The sequence below is a fragment of the Poecilia reticulata genome, linkage group LG5 (genome assembly GCF_000633615.1).
Source record: "Poecilia reticulata strain Guanapo linkage group LG5, Guppy_female_1.0+MT, whole genome shotgun sequence".
In the NCBI taxonomy this organism is placed as follows: Eukaryota; Metazoa; Chordata; class Actinopteri; order Cyprinodontiformes; family Poeciliidae; genus Poecilia; species Poecilia reticulata.
This window is the reverse complement of record NC_024335.1, coordinates 23,935,364-23,959,412: the sequence shown is the minus strand read 5'-3', so window position 1 is coordinate 23,959,412 and position 24,049 is coordinate 23,935,364. Positions and strand designations below refer to the sequence as shown.

At 39.0% G+C, this 24,049-nt stretch overlaps 2 protein-coding genes across 3 annotated transcripts in view; both read right to left on the bottom strand.

The window, feature by feature from the left end:
- The window catches only part of LOC103465228 (guanine nucleotide-binding protein G(i) subunit alpha-2-like), a 48,716-nt gene extending 36,784 nt beyond the window's left edge, over nucleotides 1-11,932 (bottom strand). Inside the window, exon 1 of the mRNA XM_008409865.2 lies at nucleotides 11,173-11,932. Coding sequence (XP_008408087.1) covers nucleotides 11,173-11,290 — 118 coding nt within the window. The 5' untranslated portion in view covers nucleotides 11,291-11,932. The remainder of the gene's footprint in view (nucleotides 1-11,172) is intronic.
- A 2,407-nt stretch (nucleotides 11,933-14,339) lies between these two features.
- The window catches only part of LOC103465227 (sodium-coupled neutral amino acid transporter 3-like), a 38,892-nt gene continuing 29,182 nt past the window's right edge, over nucleotides 14,340-24,049 (bottom strand). For both annotated transcript variants that reach the window (XM_008409862.2, XM_008409863.2), the window contains 8 exons: nucleotides 23,882-23,940; nucleotides 23,379-23,525; nucleotides 21,741-21,820; nucleotides 21,297-21,397; nucleotides 19,949-20,073; nucleotides 19,648-19,792; nucleotides 18,503-18,606; nucleotides 14,340-17,872 (listed from right to left, as the gene is read on the bottom strand). In XM_008409862.2, the coding sequence (XP_008408084.1) occupies nucleotides 17,768-17,872; nucleotides 18,503-18,606; nucleotides 19,648-19,792; nucleotides 19,949-20,073; nucleotides 21,297-21,397; nucleotides 21,741-21,820; nucleotides 23,379-23,525; nucleotides 23,882-23,940 (866 nt within the window). In that variant the 3' untranslated portion in view covers nucleotides 14,340-17,767. The remainder of the gene's footprint in view (nucleotides 17,873-18,502; nucleotides 18,607-19,647; nucleotides 19,793-19,948; nucleotides 20,074-21,296; nucleotides 21,398-21,740; nucleotides 21,821-23,378; nucleotides 23,526-23,881; nucleotides 23,941-24,049) is intronic.

Here is a 24,049-nt window from a genome sequence, read left to right as displayed (position 1 = left end):
AATCTGGTTCAGTTATTGATAAAAACTGGTATCCCAAAAGGTTGCCGAAAGCTATATTATAATCAAAGTTGTTCTAACTAGACTTGCTTTTTTAATTAAATCCAATTCGGCTAAAGATCAGACATTTTTCAAGCAATTGTTCCGATTCTTTCGATCTGAAAGGTAAAGTTAAAACAGTCAATAGGTTTTTGTGAAAAATCTGAGAACTACCTTTAAGCATGAACCCTCAGTTAAACTGCAACCCTGGTGGTTTGATAAAAGCAAAGCATAAAGGCTGGGATAGATAGGAGCCAATTTCTCTGTCTAACTGATAAATGGGCTTAAATGTTCTAAAAATTAATCCCTTTAATGTGATTTTCTTTATTATACATCTCCAACGACCACAGAATGAGTCTATACAGTACCACAGCAGCCACATTTGCCACAGAATAAGAAGCCTTTTTTTCCCTCCCTTTCTCGTGCTCTGTGTGTGTAGGGTAGCGCTCTGCAGCAAGCCACTGACTGATTTGTCTTTTTATTTGGCATTTCAAGCCAGAGTTAAAATGTCACCATTCTGTGTCATCAATCAGCCATTATGTACCCTTTTTACAACCTGCCCATTTTTCCTGAAAGGTGCAAAGGTTGAAAATCAGAGAATAGGACTGTAATCAAGATAATTATAACTTTTATGGCTATTGGCTTCAGCTCAAACCTGTGGTTAAGTTACATCTCCATTTTTATTGACATTTAAATATATATATTTACTCTCCCTTACCTTTCTCCAATATTTAAATATTGATGAGCATCTTCAAACTGCTTTTTATCTCTCATCGTCAATGGCCAGTAAGGTGCTCACCACATAGTAGGCGTGCTGCCACTATCCCTTCTCCCCCCTTTTGAGTAAAATAACCACAACTGTAAACCTGTAAGAAAAAGCATCAATTTAACATTCAGCTGATTGTGGCATGACATTCCTAATATTGTAGAGAGACACTACTATTTTCCATTTATTAGTTTTCTTAACCTCTGGCTCACTGAGAACACGGAATGGAAATAAAGTGAAAAACAAACAAAGCTCCGTTGGCCTGAGGTGGAGTTGTTGCAATCTTAATTCTTTAAGTGAAAAGTTCAAAAATATCCAGGCATGCAGAGCAGGACATAATTTAGTTTGCACTACGCAAAAGTAAGACCTGAAGTGGAGTCTCTCATTTAATGAAAAGATCCAAATCCAAAGCAAATAGCTAGAAATTTCCTCATATCTAGTAAGCGTCTTCCTACTGGTAAATTGAATGTTCTGCAGGATCCTGTTGTCTCAGAACTCAAGGGGGAAAAAAAAAAAAAAAAAAGAAAACGTGTGTCAGCAAGAGCCTTATTATAGCATCTAGCCTTAAACTGATGAAATCATTTCAAGGAAAGTAAATATGTATGAAAGGAACCAACATACTAATGCTCCTGGGAATTTCCCACAGCTATCTGCAAGTCACTGCTGATGCTGGGATGTGTGTTTTTAGTTGAAACAAATGGAAAAAAAAAAAAAAAGAAGAGGAGAGGAGAAAAAAAACAGGGCGTTACTTAGCTTTAAAATAAATAAGCCTGAGATGTTGTTTTTAAGTGTAAGCCCTACAAAAAAAATAAAAATAAATAAATAAATTGACTATAAGACTTTGCTATGGTAGCATGAGACTCATTTTGCATGCATGACCTAAAGTACACCAAGCAGCAAAGTGAAAATGGTCTCTAAACTGCCGGCAGGTTTAATTTAAAACCTCCAAGAGGACATAATCCCGATCGGTAAAGAGAGCCTGTGAACAGCTGAGTCAGTCTTTCTGTGGCAGCTCCCTTCAAGATGAAACCTCAGGTGATGGCCTGGCTGATAAAGACCTTTACCCTCCCATTTACCTTTCTCCATAAATCCTCCCGGCGTGTCATTCTTCAAACAAAATTAGTCATAAACAGACAGATGTGTCAACAATTTCTGTTGGTCGGTCTCTCGAGAGTTAATGAGATACCATAATCAAATAAATGTCGATGCGGCGGTGGCGTCAAACACCATGCAAGCTCCCCTATAAATCTCAGTGAACACACGCGGTATTAATATATGGCTTTGAAGACAATAACTTCTAGTTCAATATTTGCAGCACAGCTTCATATTTCCTGATGATGATATGCCCGCAGTTTAAATATGGGCTTGCTGATGTTTTCGCATTCGCAACTCATTTTGCTTCTGCGATACGAGGCAACCGCTCAGACCAGAGGTTCTTAATAAGACACACAGAGGAGCGTTCAGTTATGGTAGTGTCTCCACATGCGGAGACCCTGTGGGAAGGAGACACAGCGACGTGCTTTGACAAGCAAAACTAATAAATCACCATCAAGTGTTGAAATTGCAAACAACGCGAGCCTGATGCTAATAAGATGTAAATGCTTCCACCGCTGCCGTCCACGTTTTCCCATTTCAAACTGTTTGGCTACGACTGTCCTTCATCTCCTGGGAAATAAACAAAAAAAAAAAACTGCAATTTATTTAATTGGATGTTTTTTGTGTGACCTAAAGCCTACAAGTCTTATATCTTACATACAAAACTTCACACACAAGCACACAAGCTGCACATGCCCCAAGCCAGTATGTGCTCCCACATTTTTCCATTCAACAGTTTGCTCCTTCCTGCTTTGTATTTTTTTTTTCTCCACTGGAATGGAAACAAAAACACACCACAGTGCAAATCAAATGTTGTGCCTCTTCCAAATATCTATTTTAGTCTTAAACAAGTTCAGTGAGGTTTTGATGATTTCTCCTTTAGTATCACAGCGAATACTTTTTAAAATGTTAAAGTGGCACAATCCTTGACTGACCAGTAAATCTGCAACTAAACAATAACACCGACTTCATGATGATGTAACCTACAAAGTCTTACTAAAAAATGTATTCCCTCAACTCTTTTCAATCTTTTCTTTCACTAAAACCAACTTAATTTTATAGGACTTAGCATAATTTAGCAACTTAAAAGTAAAAGCTCTAGAGTTACCATGGGATTTTTTTAGCTGCTTTTCTGGTTATTGCTCTGTGTAGACAGGTGTCATTTCTCTGAGATTTTTAAAGTTTGGTATGTTGCTAAAATAACATCGTTTTGAAACGCTCCACAGTTTTCTCTCTGACCCGTCTGCTGTGTTTCTTGGTCGTTATTTTTAACATTTATTTTTTAAAAATGTGAGAAAACTGTCATTTTTTTAGCCACTATACAGTTACGTGTAGTGTATGTGTCTTGGTGTAGCACGTAAAATCCTTTAAAAAAAAAAAATCCAACATATTTGTTGTCAAAAAATGTGAGAATTTCTGAGGAACAGAACACTAACGGATGCGTTTTTGCCAAAAAAAAATGCCGTGTTAATATTCGACACATGCGAAAGAAAAATTAGAAACGAAAAAAAAGATGCCCTCTCTCTAGGCAGCTGCGTGCGGCCTGTGGGCCAGAACCGTACAACTGACACAGGATGGGTGTGCTGGTTTCCTCTACCAGTCAAACAAAAGACTTGCATTTACTTCTTTTACATGCAACCAGCTAAAAGAGGAAGTGACAGTGGAGGAGGATGGGGGTTGGTGGGTGAAGGACTGCAACAGGAAATGATATCAACCACATCCGGCAGAGTCTGCAGCCTTGATCACAAATGGTGAAACTAGAAAAGCAGAGAGAACAGCAGTGGCACTGTCTCGGAGCAACCAAGAAGAGTTTAAGGAGCCAAAAGAAAGAGGCAATGGAGAGTTAACTCATTACAAGCAAACTCTGATATGGGAAGCAGCTGTTTGTGCTGGCGTTCCTTTACTAGATAACTCGCATCAACAGAAGATTTTAAGTAGAAAAGTTTTAAGTTTACTAACAGAATGCGTGGCAGGAGTCTTTGGACGGCAACACAATATTGCTGAGGATGCTTTGCTCCAACTGAGAAACGCATCCAGAGAGATGCTGAGGTTATCAGAAAAGGCATGAGAACCCAGTAGGTGAGCATTTCTGATGTTCCACACAGCCCAAGCCTAAATATGTTTACGGAGAAACCTGAAGAGAAAGAGGCAACTCTGGTAGGGTGCGTACTGACGCAAAAATAATTTAAACATTCCAGTTGCAGTTGTTGTATTGCATCTGTAACAACATGATCACAGTGAGCGCACTGATCAGTCCTGATACCCAAATTGAATGTCGTGTCTAAATTTAAGGAATACAGCATCAAACCAGTGCTGCGCTAACAACATGCACAACGTCGGCTTTTGTGGTCTACCCCAAGCCTCCATCGACCAACAGGAAGTATGTCCTCATACCTCCTACCTAAATGGCCCATAAAGACCTGTTAAACTTTGATCCCCTTCATGACAGCAGGAAGCTGGGTTCCAATCGTCTGCCGAGCGTTTCCTGTCTCAAAGTGTACTTTAACTGTCCTGACACGTGTAATCTCAACGCAGAGCGTGCAGGCTCGGCCCTGAGGGAACCCCGGAGCAACGGGCCCTCTAGAGCAGAATGCTGACAAGATAACCCAGTGAGGATGGAGGAGATTGAAGCAAACTCATTTCCCATGACGGAAAAGAAAAGAAAAGGGATTGCATGATGGCAGAAACGGGGATAATGGTTCACTGCATGGATGCTTGGTGACAACCAACCTCCAGATGTCCCACTGGACCAAAAGGCGCTTATAAACACATAAGAAAGAAGGAAACCTGATATGGTGATGCTGTAAGAAGGCTTGTTTGAAAGAACACTTGCAAAGACCAAATGCGATAATACCAGATAGCTTCATTTATTACAAAAAAAAAAAAAAAAGTTATTGGTTGGATTAGGCTTGTTTCAGCTAATGGTTTCATGAAGCTACACTTTAGCACCCAATACATTGTCTGGCATGTCAAGCCTCTGTGGGATTTAGAGAAGAAGTTCAAAGACCAGCAGCCATGTGGGAAAGTCTTCAGTCAGCAGGAGGAATGTGGGGAACTTTTAATCATTGCCCTGCTAAAGAATATTTGCTGTGAGCCCTCACTCGGTTTGTATTTGTAATTGTTTCAAAAAGCACTAAATAACTTGAGTCCATTTACCACTTATTAATCTAAAGACAATGCTGATGAGCTAATCAAGGACGTTTGCAATATGTCAATTATCAGTATAACCATTTTCCCCAAACTGCCCATACGGTTTGCAGCGAGAGGTTTACAGCCAATGAGACTGTGATGACGTTGCATTACTTTTATGATCACTTGTATCAACATTGTCAGAAATTTCACAAAACATTGTGATAAAACTACATCCACATTTTCCCATTGATGCACCAGAAAAAACCTCTCTCCTACATTCACATAGAGTGGAAATATTTACCAGATTTTTAACTAAATTTACACTTTTGTTAAATCATTAAGTTTAAATTGGACCAAAACACAACATTTCAGAACAACTATATTTAGAGGTGTTTTTTTTTATATAAAACTTACTCAAAGGACCATTTATATACAGTTTGATTAGATATAATAATAATATAATAGTTTATTTACTGTATGATTGACACAACCATACAGTAAGGAATATATGGGAACAATCTTTACTGTATGCGTTACTCCAAGAGTAGAGTTTTCATCCTGGAAGTCAGATCATGTTTGGTGGAGAGGTTGTGCATTCATCCTGAGTTTCCTGCACCTTATTAAACATTTGAAATCTGTCAGAACTTTGCAAGAACCCCACATCCTCAGTCTTAAAATGCAGTCCCTGAATGAACCCCGTGTGCTGCTGTGGAGCGTCTCTAACACAGCAGGAGGAAGGAGGGGAGGAAGGGACGTGGACTGAAGAGTGGAGGTGGGAATTAAGGCAGTGGTGATTTTTTTTTTTTTTTTTTTTTTTTTTAAGATATCACCATATTCAGAGCAGAAAGGACAGCGTAGCGCTCAGTCTCTGTGGACCTGCACTGAGACGTGCAGTCTGCAGGAGCTGGTCTTATCTTCAGAGCTCTCGCTGTAATTGCAGGATATTCAGCCTCTTCGCAGACACATTCACGGCCCAGCCTACCAGTGCGTCATGCAGCTAATTGGGCAGTGCTGTGGTGTAGACTGTTGAGTAAACACGGTCAAGTCATCAAAAAAATAAAATATAGCGCAACAGCTCATTTGAGAAATTTCAGAATTGCCGGGGTTTCTGTCGAAACAAAGCAGCAGAAAGATTCCATCACTCGAGGAGCGTCCTCCCTGAAGAGCAGACATATTTGTTCTTGAGGAACGCGTCAGGGAGGATGGTTTCCACTGCAGAAACGGGGACCTCTATAATGAGCCTACTGTAATTACACCTGACACCCACTTAAGCTCTGCCTGTGACTTTAATAAGAGGGAGATGCTCAGTGTCTGCACAGTGCTGACCGCAGGAGAACATGTCACCCTGTGAAGTCATTCAGCAGGTCAGTCTGCAGTAAATAAATGACCGCATGAAAGCCTGCAGGTTGGACTGTATGCGCTGCTGAAGTTTAATACCAAATTTAATTCAGGACGAAAGACAGGCCGATAACATGGCATTTTTATTAACAATTTCTCCTGTTTGTAGAGAACATCCACGACTTCTATAGATAAAGGAAGGAGGAATCCCACCTCAGTTACTGCCCACCTGAAAAGATATGAACTGACTTAAAAAAAAATTATATTGCACTGAATTCACTTTGGTGGTTTTCAGGATCATCGATTCCGTAGTCGCAACTCAAAATGTTTTACTTCCATTTGTAAAGCGCAACAACAATCACAGTGACAAAATCAAAATTACGCCATTTTTTTTAAAAACCGTCGTGATTTTAGCATTTACAACATCGCATGTCGCCAGCTGCAGCTTCCAAGAACTGGTTTTTATAGAATCGAGGCCACGGCTGCGGCACCGGATCGCCCATAAACTGATACTGATATGTAGCACATTACACACGGAGTGTCATTAAAAATAGTGCCGTCCTTTCACTTGTTTTACAAACTTGAAACAAGAGCTTTCTATTTTAACAACCTAACCAGAATTCTTCCCATATTCCAGTGAGTTTTCCTGCACGTGCACAGTAATATGTAAACATATTGAGGGCATGTTCAGTGCAGCGCTAACAGATTCGTGGTGAAAAGCTTCTGGACTGGGCGCCCGCAGGAGGCTCGTTTGCATGCAGTCGGTATAGAGACGTATTTACATAACAGCACACTCTGTCACACCTCACAGCAAATATGTCTGTTTACTACGGAGGCTGTGAGGAGCGCAGGGGGAGTGGTATACTTTGAATTTGCACAGCTTATGCTGAATTGTGCACCTGTTGTTCCCAAAACAGAGCAAAATTAACCTAAGTGTTCTTGTAAGGACAAACGAGACGTTGGATGTCTTCCTGCTAATGAAGACTCCAACCTCCAACGGCAAGAAATCCTCACTGGTCACATTAACTAATGGCTTTTTTTTTTTCCTGAGGGACAACAAACAAGGCAAAACAATCTCACATCACCTTCTCTTTCTTTTTGGGTGAGAAAGATTAGGCAAGAGCCGTTTCCTTGGAAACCCCAAATTAAATTTACTTGTATATTGAGGGGGGCAACATTTCATTTCAATTAGGCTTTCTGCAGTCGGATTTCGGTGAGTCGAGAGAGCCGATTGAAAACGAGCATCGCCGCTTCCACCTGCAAACGCAAGAAATGAGGCTTGCACTTAAACCGAAACCCCGCAGTGCAACTCTGAGTCTTTAATGACTGTATGGGGTTATGGGGATGCTATTGTACCAGAGAGCTTAGAAAAACAAGTGATGTGACATCTCCTAAAGGATGTAACACCTCTATCCTACATCCTTCACCCAGGGCGGGAGTGTTGTTTCAGCGGCAGCTGTAAGCTATGGCATTCTGTAGCCTGAGAGTTATGAGAGGATAATAAAAATATTTTTTCAAACTTGAATTTAATACAGAGGACTATAATTAAACTAAACACTTAACACAAGTTATCTGAACTATTTTGTGCGCCTTTGATACACCTGTCCTTAAGTGCACTCTAGGTTTACCGTTTACAGTGAAATAAACCTGGACAGTCCAGGTTTATTTCCTAGTTCAAGCTTCACGAACAAAGATAGGATTTTGTAATTGCACAAGAAAAGAGGGGGGGGGGGGGCTGGGAGGGAACACAAACTCTCCTGTAATTGCCCCAACCCTCGCTTGGTGAAGTAGGCAGTAATTACTGATGTAAGACCTGCTCCACAGAGCTGAGTGTGTAATTAGCCCTCTATCCGAGGGCACAACTTAACCCAGCCTCCTCTTCAGAGAGCCAAGAGAGGAAGAGGCAGTGTGCGTTCACCATCGATCCGAGATCGATGATCCGTGTTCTGTCAGAAAACAAAAACAAAAAAAAGAAAGGAAAAACATACTTGCGAGAGTCGACGTTTCAAAATGAGCTGCACTGACTGATTCCTACATTAAATGGTGCACAAATTTAACCCCAACCAGTTCATGCGCACAATGTCGTAAGGAAACCCGTTACATGACAACCACACCAACACCAAGATGACAGACCAACATAAATCAGAGTACATTTGTGAAGAGGAAGGAAAAGATGCAAAAAAAAATGTTTAAGAACATGGTTTGGTATGCATTTAGATTTCACCTCCTTTACTTTGACACCCCCAAGCAAAATCCAGTGCAAGCAATGGCCATCAGAGGCTGCCCAATTATGTCAATTCAATTCACATTTGAGTAGACCAACCCCAGCAAGAACATGGATGGTGGTAGAATAATGGTGAGGGGGCTGTTCTTCTTCAGCAGTGGAAGGGAAGCTAGTTAGATGGATTTAGCTAATAGCAGAACAATAACAGAAGGGAAACTATTTGGGGTCTACAGAGTTGAGACTGGCTGAAGGTTCACCTTACATCAGGATAAAAAAACTTAAACATACAGCTAGAAGAGCAAATAACTGAGCCTTCCTCTAGTAATGCTGATAGTATTTCTAGATTTTAGTAATTCAAAACACCAAATATATCTTAATATGCTCCTAGACCAGCTGCTTTGTATGCCAGCCAATGGTGCGTAAAGTTGTGCATAAGGTGTTCGGCTTTCCACGCTGCATTTGGTTTTGAATATAGCAAACCTGCAAATAAATCATTTTCGGAAAATGTGCCTTTTACGTTCCAAATGAAATCTGCAAATTCATAAATCCACGAATCCTGAACTGCTGGAGGGGCAGTGAAATCATGTCTTAAAATGGCCCAATCAAAGTCCAGAAAAAAATCCAACAGATTTTGGGTGGCAAAACTTAAAAAAAATTGTTATAGAGAATGAAAAATGAAGTCAGTCTACCTTCCATTTAAATCTGTGGTTCTGCTAAAATGTGACAAAGCTGAAGAGGTATCAACACTTACTGTTTGCACTATACCATAGATCCTACACTGCAGCTGAATGATCCGAATGATCATTGCATTCAGATCAATGATTCCCACCGATTTCTACATCGACTTCAATCTTTGAGGGTAAGCTTGAGATGCAGCCTTTCAGCTGACAAAGCGAGGGACAGTGGTTGCGTCTATCCATCTCTCTCATTGAAGGGATTTCCCTTCAAACAGCAGCTTTGGGGCAACAACATCGAGGCTGATGAATTGTGGTTATGGTTAGAGGATGCCAAATGCAATAATGAGGCTATTTGTTTTTCACAAGTTTGACTTTTGGAACTAAACGGGGGACTTTAAAAAGGGGTTAATGGACGATAAACGTGCCATATCTGCTTCCTGTTAATTGCTCCCGTCAGTTTCAGTGCAAAAAAAAAAAAAAAACATTTAGCCAGATCAACTTCCTGGAAATGTGACGTAAAGTTTCTAGCAAACGAGCCTCGTGTGGAGAGCAGGCATGGGCACAGCACGAGATCCCCACAGCATGATAACCTTGCAACAGCTTCCCCATGTCACGTTATTTATGACCTGCCCTCTTTTATTGAAAACAAAACAATTATTCTTACTGCTGAAATAACATTTTGAGAATTACATTTTTATAAGTGATAGTACTTTCCATTATGGTACTCTGGAGGACATCTTTCCTACCATTCTGTCTGTCAACACTTGTCCTTCTCGACACACGGAAGTTTTTTTTTTTTTGGTATCTCAACAAAATGACTTTAAACCAGAAAAACAGTAAGACGGAAAATGTGTACTTGTTTCGAATCTGTACATTTGATATGCCCTCATGTACGTCTCAGCCCAACATCTGAAGAAACCTTGCCTTAACATTTTTATGCGCACAAGATCTTTATCGGGTTTTAACGCAGCTTGCCCTTTTCCTCATGAAATAGACAAAAAATGAGAGGAGGAAAAAGCAGCATGCTAAATGATCCAATGAGTGAGTTTAAATATTCAAAGAAAAAGAAAAAAAGAAGAAGGAACAGGGTGATGACATAAGCAAGTACCTCTGTCATCACTAAGAAAGCACAAGGGGGGAAAAAGCTCAGGAAGTCCTCGTTACTAAAGGAGAAAAGCAACATGTTTGCTGCAATAAAATCCATTAAAATAAAAAAAGACAATAAATAACTTTGGAGATATTACAAAGGCTTGCAAAAATAAAAAATAGTCTTTCTAAATCATTTGCATGTGTGTAATGTGTGTGTGTTTGTGTGTGTGTGTGTGTGCTGTGGTCTGTCCTGGGAACAGACAGGGCTGTTCATCCTCTATCCAAACGCCAGCCCACTCATTGTCAACCAGACCCTGCCAAGTCTGACCTCCCTCTATAGTCAAGCACAGCTGAGAGGAGGTCACTCTGAAAACTGACCTTACAATAATACAATTAAAAACCTAATAACAACAAGACTTTCCAGCAATCTCACAACATTGCCCACATAGAACATGCCGTAAAACTGGCTTTCAAGGACAGAGCCGTAAAAAGCACCGTAATGTTGCTGCTCTAAACTTTCCCCCCCAAGCACTGACGCAGGAGCTTTCATGTCTGTGTTAAGGCATGTGCGACACTGGGAAAGAGAAAGAAAAAAAAAAAAAAAAAAACATAAAACAACAAAAGTCTTTCTTGGGCAGCACTGCTTAATAAACTCTAGTTTTACAGAGGTCGGGCCAGAAATGTCTTTTTTTTTCCAAACATTCAAAGGCTTTTTACCTGTCACTTTTCTATTGTTGGGGAACTTTTCAGTCAGTTACACAACTTGCAAATCAATTTTGCAAGCCCGTGTCAGTGTTGTGACAGACTGTACTCACCCAGCAGCAGCAGTTTCACTTCTCTCGCCGCCTTCTCTCCATCTTCTCGCAGGTTTTTGTCAATCATTTTGGACCTCTCGGCCGCGGCTTTATCTTCCTGACTCACAGTACAACCCATGGTTCCTAGTGCGCGCTTCAGGTCTGCTGCTTGGTAGGGGACGTTTTAACAAGTGAAACAGTCCGAAATCCTCCCTCTCCCTGGGTTTAAAGCAAAAACAAGCGCCGAAGTTGAGTAAGAGACGACTTCCCTTTTTAGGTGTTCAGCGACAAAACGTGACGGATTCTGTTCATCTGCGACTGCGAAACGACGCGAATGTGGGATTTCTGGGCAAAAATCTCAAAACACACGTTAGTTAATGTCTCAGTAAGTCAACATTTGCTCCCTATTAGTCCAAAAATACGGCTTGAGTAACTTTTCTGGGTGAACTTTCTGCTAGTCCTCACAGCGGATCATCGGAGCAGGTCAAAGACACGAAAACGGCCCACGAAGTTCAGCATTGAAAAAAAAAAAAGTACTCCAGCTGTTCAAAACCTAGCACACGCAGAAACCGCCGCTGCCAGTTAAGCTACCGAAAACACCCCCGCCACTTTTCCTGTGGATTTTTTTTTTTCCTGACTAATGTAAATATTCGTCCTAATCCGTAAAGCCTGTGCGCATTCTTTCCCCGCGTAGAGATTTATCACATTTGAAGCCACACCCGTCGCCGCCGTTAAGTTCCCCTCAAACCGACAGAAGAGCGAGTCAGCGCGAGCAGCGTCACCTCCCCAGCCCAGCAGCTACACAGAACTAACGGGTACGCACCAATTCGACGCCGGCGCAGTCTGCGGCGGGGTGAGGACAAGGCGGAGTCTGTCGAGCATTTAGAAAGCGAAATGACATGCTCTGTTCTTTGAAATTAATGTCTAGTCTTTATTTATCTTGGTTACTTCAGGATTATGCTGCCCCACCCTCATTTAATGTCTTTGTTATAAACAATAGAAAGACGGACATCAACACAAACACAAAAATTGTAGCAAATGAAAATCATACAGTAACTAAGACATATTATAGTTATTGTCATTCAGGGACAATCAAACACTAGGTTAGATAAGGTAATTTTATTTATATAGCACAGTTTCAGCAATAAGGCAGTTCAAATACATGAATTAGAAGGAAATACAAACAAAATAACACACCACTAATGGGGAAACCACTAATATATAAAATACTGAAGTAGCCTGTATATCATTTTCTTTTCACTTTTGAGTCATTTCTTAGATTACTTCTTCTTACTTTTACTTTTGTTGAAGTAGTGCTACTTTTGCTATAGTACAACTTTTGGCTGGTCTACCCACCTTTTGCATTGACTTTCATCCTCATTTTCAGATGGTGCAGTTGCTCCCAAGTACCATGTTGAAGGGTCCAGTTCTTTAGCTTTATTTTCTGAAGCAGAACTTACTGATGTTCTCAAACTTTCCACAATCACCCTTTCATACATGGCAGTATTTACAGTGGATTATGTGAACTGGGTATGTCCTGGTTTATCAAAGCTTTCGCATATTCCATTTCCATAATTCATAGTTGATATTTAACACGTCCTTCACTCTGGTGTTCAAACAATTACATTTAGACTCATTTGTCTCTAGAGAACATTGTTCCAGCAATCATTGCCTTGGCCTTTAACCTTGTCGGCAAGCTTCAGTCATGGCTTTCATGTTTTTCTTGGAAAGCAACCCAATGAAAGTCAATCGTCTGAAGTCACTTTCTGATTATGCACACATGCACTTTCACAACAACAGTCACAAGAACCTGATTTAAATATTTTAGTGATTTCTTTTAGCATCTTGTAACTTGTTTTAATCTTGAACTTTCTGAGAAGGCATGTTAGGAGTTGTTATTATTATCCTTTATGTTCAACACGTCTCATTCAGATGATTGCTGTTTAGCAAAAGCCTGTTAATCAGTCATCAATGGAAGTCCGGCGCAGAAGCAGGGAAACACGTCAAGCATGCAGGACAGAGTGCCTCGAGGACCAGGGTTGGGAAATGCTACAGTATGTCTTTTCAGGCAAATGTCCTTCACACATACAGAGGAATATGGTAAGTGCTAAATGGTCTAGTGCTTTCACACGTAAGCTACATTGTAGCCACAGCTGCCCTGGGGCGGAGTGACAGAAACAAGACTACCACGCACTCAGTGCCAACATGGCCTCTGACCAGGACCAGAGGCAAGGTGAGTAAAGTGTCTTTCCCAAGAACATGATGACTAAAATGGATGAAACAGGGGTTCAACCTGGCAACACAGCGGGTGCAGGACTAAATCCTACCTCCTGAACCATCATTGGACATGTTTGGACATGTATCATTTGAGCTTTTCATGACACTATTCTAAAAGTGTAAACATGCATTTTCTTTTCAAGTCATACGTTCTTCCTCTGCCAACTTCCCAGTCTCTTTTCTCACTTCTGACTCGCTCGTCTGTCTCTTGTTGTAAAAAGAGCGAACCCCTACTAAGAAGAACCCTCCTCCTCCCAGTGTTTTATGGGAAATGTAGTCAATGAGGATGCAGAGCTTTACCCCCCCTCCCAAACAGCTGCGGGCAAAAGTTTGTAATCAAGTTTAGTCATGTTCAAAGTTGTGCAGAGATCTTGATCAAACATAAAGGAAACTAGTTTTGACACGGTAATAGCTTAACTGATAATGATTTGCTTAATATTTTTACTGTACTTTTATCAAACTTAAATGATAAAATAGTCAATTAAATTCGCATCGTCTTTTTTAAAGTTATGCCTTAATTAATGATTCAAACGCTTTCTAAACGTTATCTGAGTTACAAATCAATGGCGCCGATGTTGAATCCAATTAAATTGGTCTGCTAAAATAATGAGGCGTTTCAATGAATGTCCAACTTGGAGATCAGAATATACTGAACCCAAACTATGCAACTTGTCCTCAATCGAAATTCTTATTTTAAAAAAAAGAAGGAAAAAAAAAACCTCCTCGCCGAAAACGGTTTTCTTCTCAGTTCTGTAGCGCCATCATGTGATAGATCATTGTATAGCTTCTCAGACACACTTCAGTCTTGAAGATTAAATTGCAATATACAAGATTGTTGAGGCCTAACAGTTTAGGTATTTAAATAAAAACTGGTATTTAATGATCCTATCTGAGAAATGAAGAAAAGGAAATCATGTTACCCCATTATCTTTATTGCAACATCATTTACAGTACAATAACTGCCAGCAACATATTAAAATATAGAGATACAAGAAAATAGACACAAATTGAAGGACAACAAGGTTTAAAAGCACTTTGAAAATGATTACATTTACTTTGTTAATCGGACTGAATCTTTAATCGCTATTTACATTATATAAACTAGATATGAATATAGAATATAAAGGGTATACATTTATATACATTATTTATAAATGCTGGCTGATGTCATTATTTAATTAATATGTTATGCTGTTCAATCAAATGCATATTAGGAAATCACACAATCAAGGAGGCCAAACAACACCGAGGTCTCCTCAGAGATCCTGTTGTATCCTCGTTTATCGTTGCTTTATTTATTCGTGTTTGTCTGTTTTTGCATGTTGTGAAGACATATCCTTGTGCAACCTTATTATTATTATTCTTATTATTAAATCAAATGGCCTACTTGTGCTTCAGCCAAATATCAGGTTCAAACAAGGAAGGGGATAAATAAAAGCATAAATTAGCAGAACACCAAACATTGAGTTATGCTGCAGTGGCTGATGCAGATGATTCCTCTGCACACAAACACACACATAAAAGAAACCGAACATATATAAGGTAATAAAAATAAAAGGGGATTAAAAGAGGTTTGTTGCGTAACAAAAGACAAACAGGACAATATTAATATATTCACACAGCACTTTTAGTAGTCTGGTGTAAGATTTTTTTTTTTTAATCATAGAAAACAATATTGAAGTGTACAGTATGCAAGCCCATCGTCTTACTGAGGACTCCTAAGTTAGTAGGTTTGTGTCTGCCAAGAAGCAGCGAGGAAGACAGACGTGACCACCAATGTTGATAAAACACTCACTATATATATTTTTTTAAATCCAATGTGAGAAAAACAATCATTTTGCATTTCATTACTGACTCGGATTCATCCGAAATATCCACATAAAACATCCAACGTGACGTTTTGAACAACACTTCACCCATCGAAGGTAGACGACGAACACTTGCGTTATTAAATACTTTTGATCGGAGTATAGCGTAGATGGGAGTTAAACGTCACAGATGCATGAAGGTAGTAGTATGGTTCACTTTACAGTGGAATCATGGTTTTATCTTTCCAAATGACACAGACACTCAAACACCTCCAACATTACATACAATAAATTATTTATCATATTCAGGGAGCACATGACAGGAGTATATTCATTATCATGGAGGCTCTAAGGAATGTTAACTTTGATGGGGTTATTGCAGGTTATTCATACGTTACTAATCCACTATGTTAGGCAGAACAATCAAAAATGTTGTCAAACAAAAGGAGCTTACCCTTAAGTCACATCTTCAGATATATTTGTTTGCATTTCATCTCATTAACTGGCCTACATTGCTGTGCTTTTTGAAGTAACAGTGCTTTGCTAACCACCTGCTAAATAACAGACACCTTACGGCCGAGACAGACATGATCGGTCACTAGTGTGCGTAACGGACTAGTGTCAGTAAGGCTTGTCCTAATATTTCTAGTCACCAATAGCAATCTCTTTGATTAGTGACCCTGTTGTTGGTGGGGTTTCTTTTGTGCAGCACTCTGCCAAAACATATTCACACCCCTTAGGTTTTTTCTTATTTTTTGAGGTAATGATAACAAATATCAGTGAGTTTCAGGGCAATTTTATGTGATAAACCAGCACAAAATGGAGAAATAATTGTGAAGTAGAAAGAAATACAAATTTAAACCCAAAAGGTTGATGTTCTTTTGTATTCCTGCTACTCTGATACCCTCAGAGACAACAACTCTACACATACAGCCAGAGCTGTGATGGAGTGGTTTGGATCAAATTCTATTGCTAAAATGGTCCAAAGTCCAGAGTTTGACAAATCTTAAGCTCCTTTTTTTTTTTTTAGAAGAATAGCCAAAACAAATCTCAGTATGTACATGTTTAAATCTAGCTGTGACATACCCCAAAACATATTGCAGCTGTAATTCATTTGATAAGATGCTACAAAGTATCGACTCCAAATTTATGAAGAAGAATGCATGCAAAAGATTTTTAGTTGTCAACATTGTGAAAACCATTCATCCCCATACTTCCACTTCAAACCTATGTGCTCTGTGTGTTGGTCTATCTCATAAAATCTTGGGGGAAAAAAATGCTGTCATTTAACATTGCAACTTGACAAAATCTTTAGAAGCCCGAGGGGCATGAATAATATTGCAAGGCGTTGTACGTTTTGGTTATCTCCTCTTACGACTAGCAAATAATTAAAAACAGTTCATCAAATCGTCCAAGAGCCCAACCCCACGTTTATCGGATAATGCGGCCTGATCATCAGCAGTCTTCTCTGCACTGCGGTTATCTTTTTGGGGCTAAGCAATCCGACAGACGACGTCCTCAGTACCATTTCTACCTGTCCTCTTACTGAAAACAAGGAATACCTGCACAGTTTAGGCTTGTATTGTGCTATGTTGGCAGAATTCAAAACATGCCTTCTGGGTTATCCAGAACTAGCTAATCAGTCTTAGTTTTTTTTTTTTTATCTAGTAAAACGATATAATACACTTTTTAGACTATGTCTGATAGGACATATGTAACTGTGCTTTACATTTTCGTTTAACACCCTGGTCAACAGGAGGAATTGAGAGAAGGCTGAAAACTTCAAGGTATAAAATAAGGAGCAGCAGCAAGAGTTAGTTTAATGTTCAGGTGGCACACCTTGAAGAAAAGGCCGCATTTTTGAGCTTTGTCAGCTGAATCACTTGGCCACGTATTTGTTCTCGGTAACGAGTGTGCTTGTAGTTCTCTCATGTAATAAGCAAAAGCAGTGCCCAAAATGTAGCGATAATTGTCTTTTGCACTTTTAAAGTGCAACTGCTGTGAAAAAATACAATTATATAATTAATTCTAAGTACAGAAACTCTACAAAATATATATAAATCATTTTACATTAGCTGGTAAACAGGAAACGGATCAAAAATATCTATGTAAATTTGTAGTTTTCATATTAAAGATCCTTTCGGGGACAGGAGCTTACTTTATCTTTGCTTTTCCACTTTGTCCTCACAAAACTCAGCCTCCAAGTGTCACCGTCAATCATCACACGTCTGGCACTTCAGTAAATTAACTGGTAAAACTTCCCAAGCACTTCCACTGGCCTGGATCCACTGTTACTGTATGGTAGGATGTACAGTACAATTCATCTCCACCAGAACCAAAGAACTTAGAGAGGAGAGAGATGCTCCGCACCCCCAAACTCTCATCTCTGTGGCAGATATTCTCTTAGAAAAAAAGGAAGGGCATTTTCAAACATCAGTGATTGGACATCAAAATAGTAACATTACAACACAAAAATCCAAATCAACAATATAAAAGCTGAAAACAAAAAATAAAATAATACAGTAGGGTTTCTAATGACCACTGCTGGCTTTACTGCTGCCCGATGTCCAGTCAATGATGATAAAGCTGAGACTCATTATCATAAATAGGAAACCAATCCCAGCGAAACAGGCGGCCTGAAAGAGAAACGCAGAGTTCAAGGAAGAGATGCATCGATGGGAGGAGTAAGTGGCTGCATGATATCAAGAACTTGAACTTTTACAGGACATGATTGTTGATCTTACTGGGTTTGTTTGTTGTTTTTGTTTTTTAAATCAGATTTAGTTTGGTCCTAGAACAGCGTTGTGCAAAAATGTTTTCATTTTTCTACTATTAAATATGCATAAAAATCTGATAGCATTTATACAGATAGTGTATGTCTGTATACACTATCTGTATTTCACACCAGTGATGTTACATCACTGGTGTTGCTGCAACTGATATTAAGTTGTGTTATTGTGCTGGCTTTTATTAAAATAAACTGATTCTTTCTATGGTTGACCTTTAGCACAGCTTAGCAATCTCACTCTCAGATGCAGTAGCTCTGACTACATGCGTCTTCCGTAGGGCTTTGGAATGGCTGTACTCAAATTAAAGTTAGGAATTATTTTTCTTGTTTTCAGCAAAAAACTATGCCAATGCAATGAACTTTTATTTGAAGGCTTTTTAAATATATTTTTGCATATATTTAAATAAATGTATTGGTTTTCCCATAGTTGAACTGGTGTAAATGAAGGATTTGAGCAATATTTCCAAGAGATTCTCACCAGGATTTTTGGAACCGAGCGCAGAGGCTCCTCTTCTTTGGGTACAATTCGGATGTAGAAGACGGCAGGGAAAATGAAGATGAGACAGGGGGCGGACGTGGCACCTGAAGGTACATAAAATACGTTGAATTATTCATAAATCAGTTCAGTGTGAAAAATTAAACCCTGCAGAAGGTGCATCACTCTGAGGACAAAAAGGGGGAATGCTCACAATAAAAAAGTTTACCAGGTAAAACTATAGTTCTGAAAAGCAGGAATAAAAATCTGTTTTCAGAAAAATCATGGCTCTATGCACCTCTTGAGGCGATTTATGGCTGTTGTCTGTCCTCTGATCAAAAATTAGATGTAATAATAAAACATTGCAATACAAAAGAGGCAATAAAATGTTTGGTGTAGTTCTTTCTTATTATTTTAATGCCATTTCCACCTAGATTTTCCACAACAGTGACACACCAGATACAAGGAATAATTTTGCATTATACACTTCCATTTTATTATTTTATTACGAAATTCCCCGTAAATAAGAAACATTTCATTCGTAAAAAAAAAAAAAAAGTAACTACTAGTAAAGACTTTAGGATTTCTCCATTCTAAAACATAAAAATAAATTAGTTTAATTAAACCATAAAAACAAGTAAATTCTATATGGTAGATATTTTTGTTTTTTTCATGTATATTTTGTGGCTTGAGATAAATTTCATCTAGTAGGAAGGTTGCTGACCTCTAAAATAAAAAGTTTGTATGCAATGCCAAGTACTTTATGAACAACCTATGCACTATATACTATGTCTGGACTAAGGAATAGCGATGCAGAAATCTTTTATCAGAAAACATCATACAGGCGTGGCAAATATCTCAAAACCTGCACAATCATGCAAACAGGCTATGCAGATCTTTATGTTTTTTATTTTGTTATCTCAGAGAGTTTTATGTTTCTTAGCAAAATTTTATAAGATACATATAACCTCAAAGTTGAGAAGAATATGAATTCTTTATTTTAGCCCAGTCTTTGTCTTTCTCTGTATGTTATGTTTAATTTCCACCCATTTCTGCTGAACTAATAAAACGTCATTTCAACTTCAGGTTTTCAATTCTAATCTGATGAATTCACATCTTTTTCTCAAGATCAGTGTAATTTAACCTACCAATAACCCCAAAGATGCCCAAGATGTTTGGGGCAAAGATGACCAGCAGGTTGATGAAGGTGAGCAAAGTGATGGCAATTGCAATGTGACGAGGCCAGTAGAAGGTTTTATTGGGGAACATCATCTGCTGGATCGCTCTCCTCACCTGATCAAAACACAAAAAGGATTTAATTGCTTTATTAATTTAATAACTTTGACAATAATGAAATATCGTCAAGGCAAAAGACGATATTTTAATTAAAATGGCAATCAGCTGATGGGCTTGTGTACAAACATTGAGTGCTAAAGTAATTGTACTTACAGGAAAGAGCACGATCGGTACTGTGAGTGTGACAGCAGTGAGAACAGCCACACGCACACAAAGGATTAAAGTGTCATAAGGGTCGATGCGGCTGTATGTGTGAAGTAGCTCTGCTTCCACTTCGTCTGCAAGAGGCCAAAACAGGAAAACAGAGATTCAAAGTGAAATGTCAAAATTAGAGAAATTATGGTGTACTCCTTTGTAAAATTAGACTACATCTTTATGAATTCTAGCTATTTACAGGACTTTTAGCAGCATAACTAAAACATGAGGGCAACTCAACAGAAATTCTTTAGTAAACCAGAAATCAGCCGTCCTCCAATGCTATATCAGCCCATAGATCTAAGCCCTCTAAAAAAACTGGGAGGTCCTCAAGAAAAGGGAGTCAGGGCTCAGGATGATTTATAGCGGTATTCTCGAGTGGTGGAAGAGCAAAGGTATTCTAATTTCAGAGGAAAAAAACACAGCTCTTAACCCCTGAAGATCTTAAACGTCTCCCAATTGTATAAAAAGTCAATACTTTGATTCCTTTAATTAATTGGGTCATGAAAGTAAATGACAGTCTGTTCCTGGGAGCAACATGAAATCTGATACATTTTTCTTCAAAAACTGCTTCACAGAAAGTTTGATTTTAAGATGCATGAGGAAAGATGAACTGACTCCAAAACATGTCTCACCAGACAAAGTCTGATTTTATATTTTCAATGATTGAAGGTTTTCTGAATAGCTACCCAAACATAAATAAAGGTTAATACTATATTTCTGTTAAACCCCTAAAGTTATTTAAAAAAAATATGGCCCTATAAATGTACAGCAGGTGTCCATCTCCATTAATATCCTTGAAATATCAATAATCAATAATGGGGTAAAAATGTTTTACAATCTGTGGGTCACAAATGACTCACAGGTTTCACATTGAACTAAAGAGATTTCTTTAAAAAATTCCGTTTCTAGGTATTGATTTTTTTTAACATGAATGTTTATTTCTCTATTTCATATAGTATAATATGCAATAGAAAAAAATAATAATTTGAAGGCTTTTTTCCCCCTCTCATCTTTCACATTTGTGTCAATAATCATGGAGGAACGTGTTGATTTTTACCTGAGGCCACTAGAGGGCATGAATGTATTATAATAGTTATAGCTCTCAATTTACTACCATTTTATTTCAATAGATTCACATTTAGTAATTTTGGTGCATTTATTAAATGAAAACTGAATTTGAAAACGCTTGTGTTTTTTGAACAATATGAAAGAATTGAACGCTTTCTTCAACCAACCAGCAGTGAAACATGTTCTCTAAGACAGAAACGCAAATTGTCAAAAATGAGAGAATACGAGGGCTTACCGTAGAAAGTTAGGTATCCAAACAGAGCAGCCAGGAAGTACATGACGTACATAACTGCAATGGAAATATTGGACACGTGCTGCATCTTTTTCTTAGTGGGACTGAAATCAGAAAAAAAAAAAAAAAATCATCATGTGGTTACACCAATATTCAGTTTAATTATGTTTCCAAGCAATGCCTGTTAAACCAAATACAAATGCTGACTTCACCTTTAACCCTAGAAAACATTAGCAGCTTTTTGTCAACAAGGGATTGTTCATTTCGGCTAACGACATGCTACACGACACAAAGCAGTGCAGAGACATTTCAAAATACAGTGAAAGCAGTGCATGTGACTAGAATATGGCAAGCCAAGCATAAAGCACACACACAGTAGCTTTCCTCTGTTTATTAATGTCTCGTCCAAAACAAAGTTAGCAGGAGGTTTCCATCATAAGAACATACTTGCGCAGCTCTGTGTAGATAGGGAGGACCTCAGGGTGGCACACAAAGGCGAACGCCAGGATTGGAATGGTGTAGGCCGTCTGTAAATGAACCCCAACAGGTCACCATAGATACAGCAGCGCTATCCCTGCCGTCTTACCACCAACTTCTCGCTGCACTGCCCATTGCTGCCTCTGACACATCACAGAGAGCTAATTGTTTCCTGTGATTAACTTGGGCCTGGCAGCAGACCAGCTTTAGCCTATTTAAAAATGCCTTGGTGCCTTGTAAGCCGCTAACCAGCTGGACTTGGTCATAGTCGAGTGAGAAGAAGTACGGGGACACTGACAAAATGTTTATAGGGTTTTAGGAAAAATCTGGAACAACGAGAGAATATTTGCTGCCGCTCTGAAAAGTAAAACTACTCGGTGAAATTATGCAATTACGTTCAGATTGATAAGACAATAACGAAGGGTCAATCAAGATTATGTGAGGATTTTGAAAACCAAAAGGAACTTAGAAAAGTGTCCAATGTTTTACCATCTCAATTGTTGGTCCTGATATGTCCAAATTTGATGGCTTCTCTGTGTAAATCAAATGCTTTAAGTAACTGCTGCACTACTTCAGAGTCAAAATGATTTCTGGTCTTTTTGCCCCCTTGCCATTTTGTACCCTTGTAGTTTTGGTCTTTTCTGTCTCCCATAGCGCACTTCATACCAACCGGGGAGAGGTTAAGTACTTTCTCTAACTAAGCAATGGACAAGTAAAAGCAATGTTCTACAATTTTCTATTAGTTTAATGTCAGGAAATGTTATGTAAGTTTCTTAAATAATATCGACCAGCAGGGGTCGACTGACACAAGGATCAGATTCAGTGGTAAGATGCAATAGAAAATTTTCAGAATATAAAAATTACATGCAAAGTGTGGGGATTTTTCAAGATTATTCAAAGTGCTTCCCTCCATATTTTTGTCACACATAAATGTTTCCAATGGTCAAATAAATATTAATGATGGCTAAACGTAACTTGAGTAAATACAAAAAGTGATTTAAAAAAAAACCTGGCCCTAAGTAGCAGACTAAAAGATCTCAAATGGCAACCCATCATGTGCCAATTCAAAATAAATTTAAAAAACAGATGAGAAAGTAATTGACATCTATGAATTTGGAAAAGGTTTGCAAAACCATTCAATTTCAGGTATCGCAGAAGTCTGATGGCAGTGACAACCAGTTATAGGTCTAAGGCACATTTTGTTTTTCACAAAGAGCCAGAAAGGTTTGAATCATTCTTTCCTTTATAAATAAAACTTGAAATGTATTGTTTCAATAAGATAAAGGATTTATTCACAGGGACAAAATGCAAATAAGAAGGAACAAAATGACAATCCGTAGGAAGAAAATGGGGGTACCAACTGGCATGGAGGCAAACTGACCCAGAGGCAGTTCAGGGGTTCATTCTGTCTTTGGGCCCTGCGTCGGTCATAAAGTCACACAGGTTTGCAGCAGGTTCTGATCCGTTTCAAACCAGGATTCCCATGCTTTGACTGTGAGAAGGGACTGGCGACATGCTGATGACTATGACATAAGTGGGTGGCTTTCAGTGCCCATAGCAGTGCAGGTGAACTTGCAGCGTCGTAGAAAGTGACATGCAGACACGTACTTGTGTATTGAGGTTGGCCATCTTGGGAATGCAGGCCGGGTTGTCCTCCCCACCGGGGTCGTTGACGGTGACATTCAGCACGCTCACAGTGCTGTTATGAGCGAAGTCCACAAATGGACATGGGAGGTTGAATTTCTTGTAGATGACCTGCACATGAATGCATGAATGCAGAGACAATTGGTGTTGCAGCAAAAACAAAAAGCAGTGAGACAGTTAATATTGGGACAGGCTGGAAATATGTCAATGAGAGAAAGCCAACAAAAAAGAGAGAGAGGGAAGGCGGCGAGTGGATTACAGCTCACAGAGCCAAAACTAGGTCAGAGAAGGAAACACAGCCAGGGACTGCAGCATGTGAACATTAGTCCATAGCAGCGAGTAGGAAATACTGAAGAGCTGGTGGGAAGATCCCAGTGCATCTGGTCAGCATGACACAGACCAGGAACGGGAGACAACATGTGACGTGTACAATGCACGTATGTACAGTTCATGACCAGAGGACTCACAGAAACAAGGAAGAACACCATGCAGCTCAGTGAAAATCCACTGGTGTATCCCAGGTATCCTGAAAAATAAACACTTTGTTAGCATTTAATATCATCACAGAGTACATGGCAGCGATTAATAAAGACCTAAAGTTCATGTGATATTAAGTTACATAATGTGTTGAATAT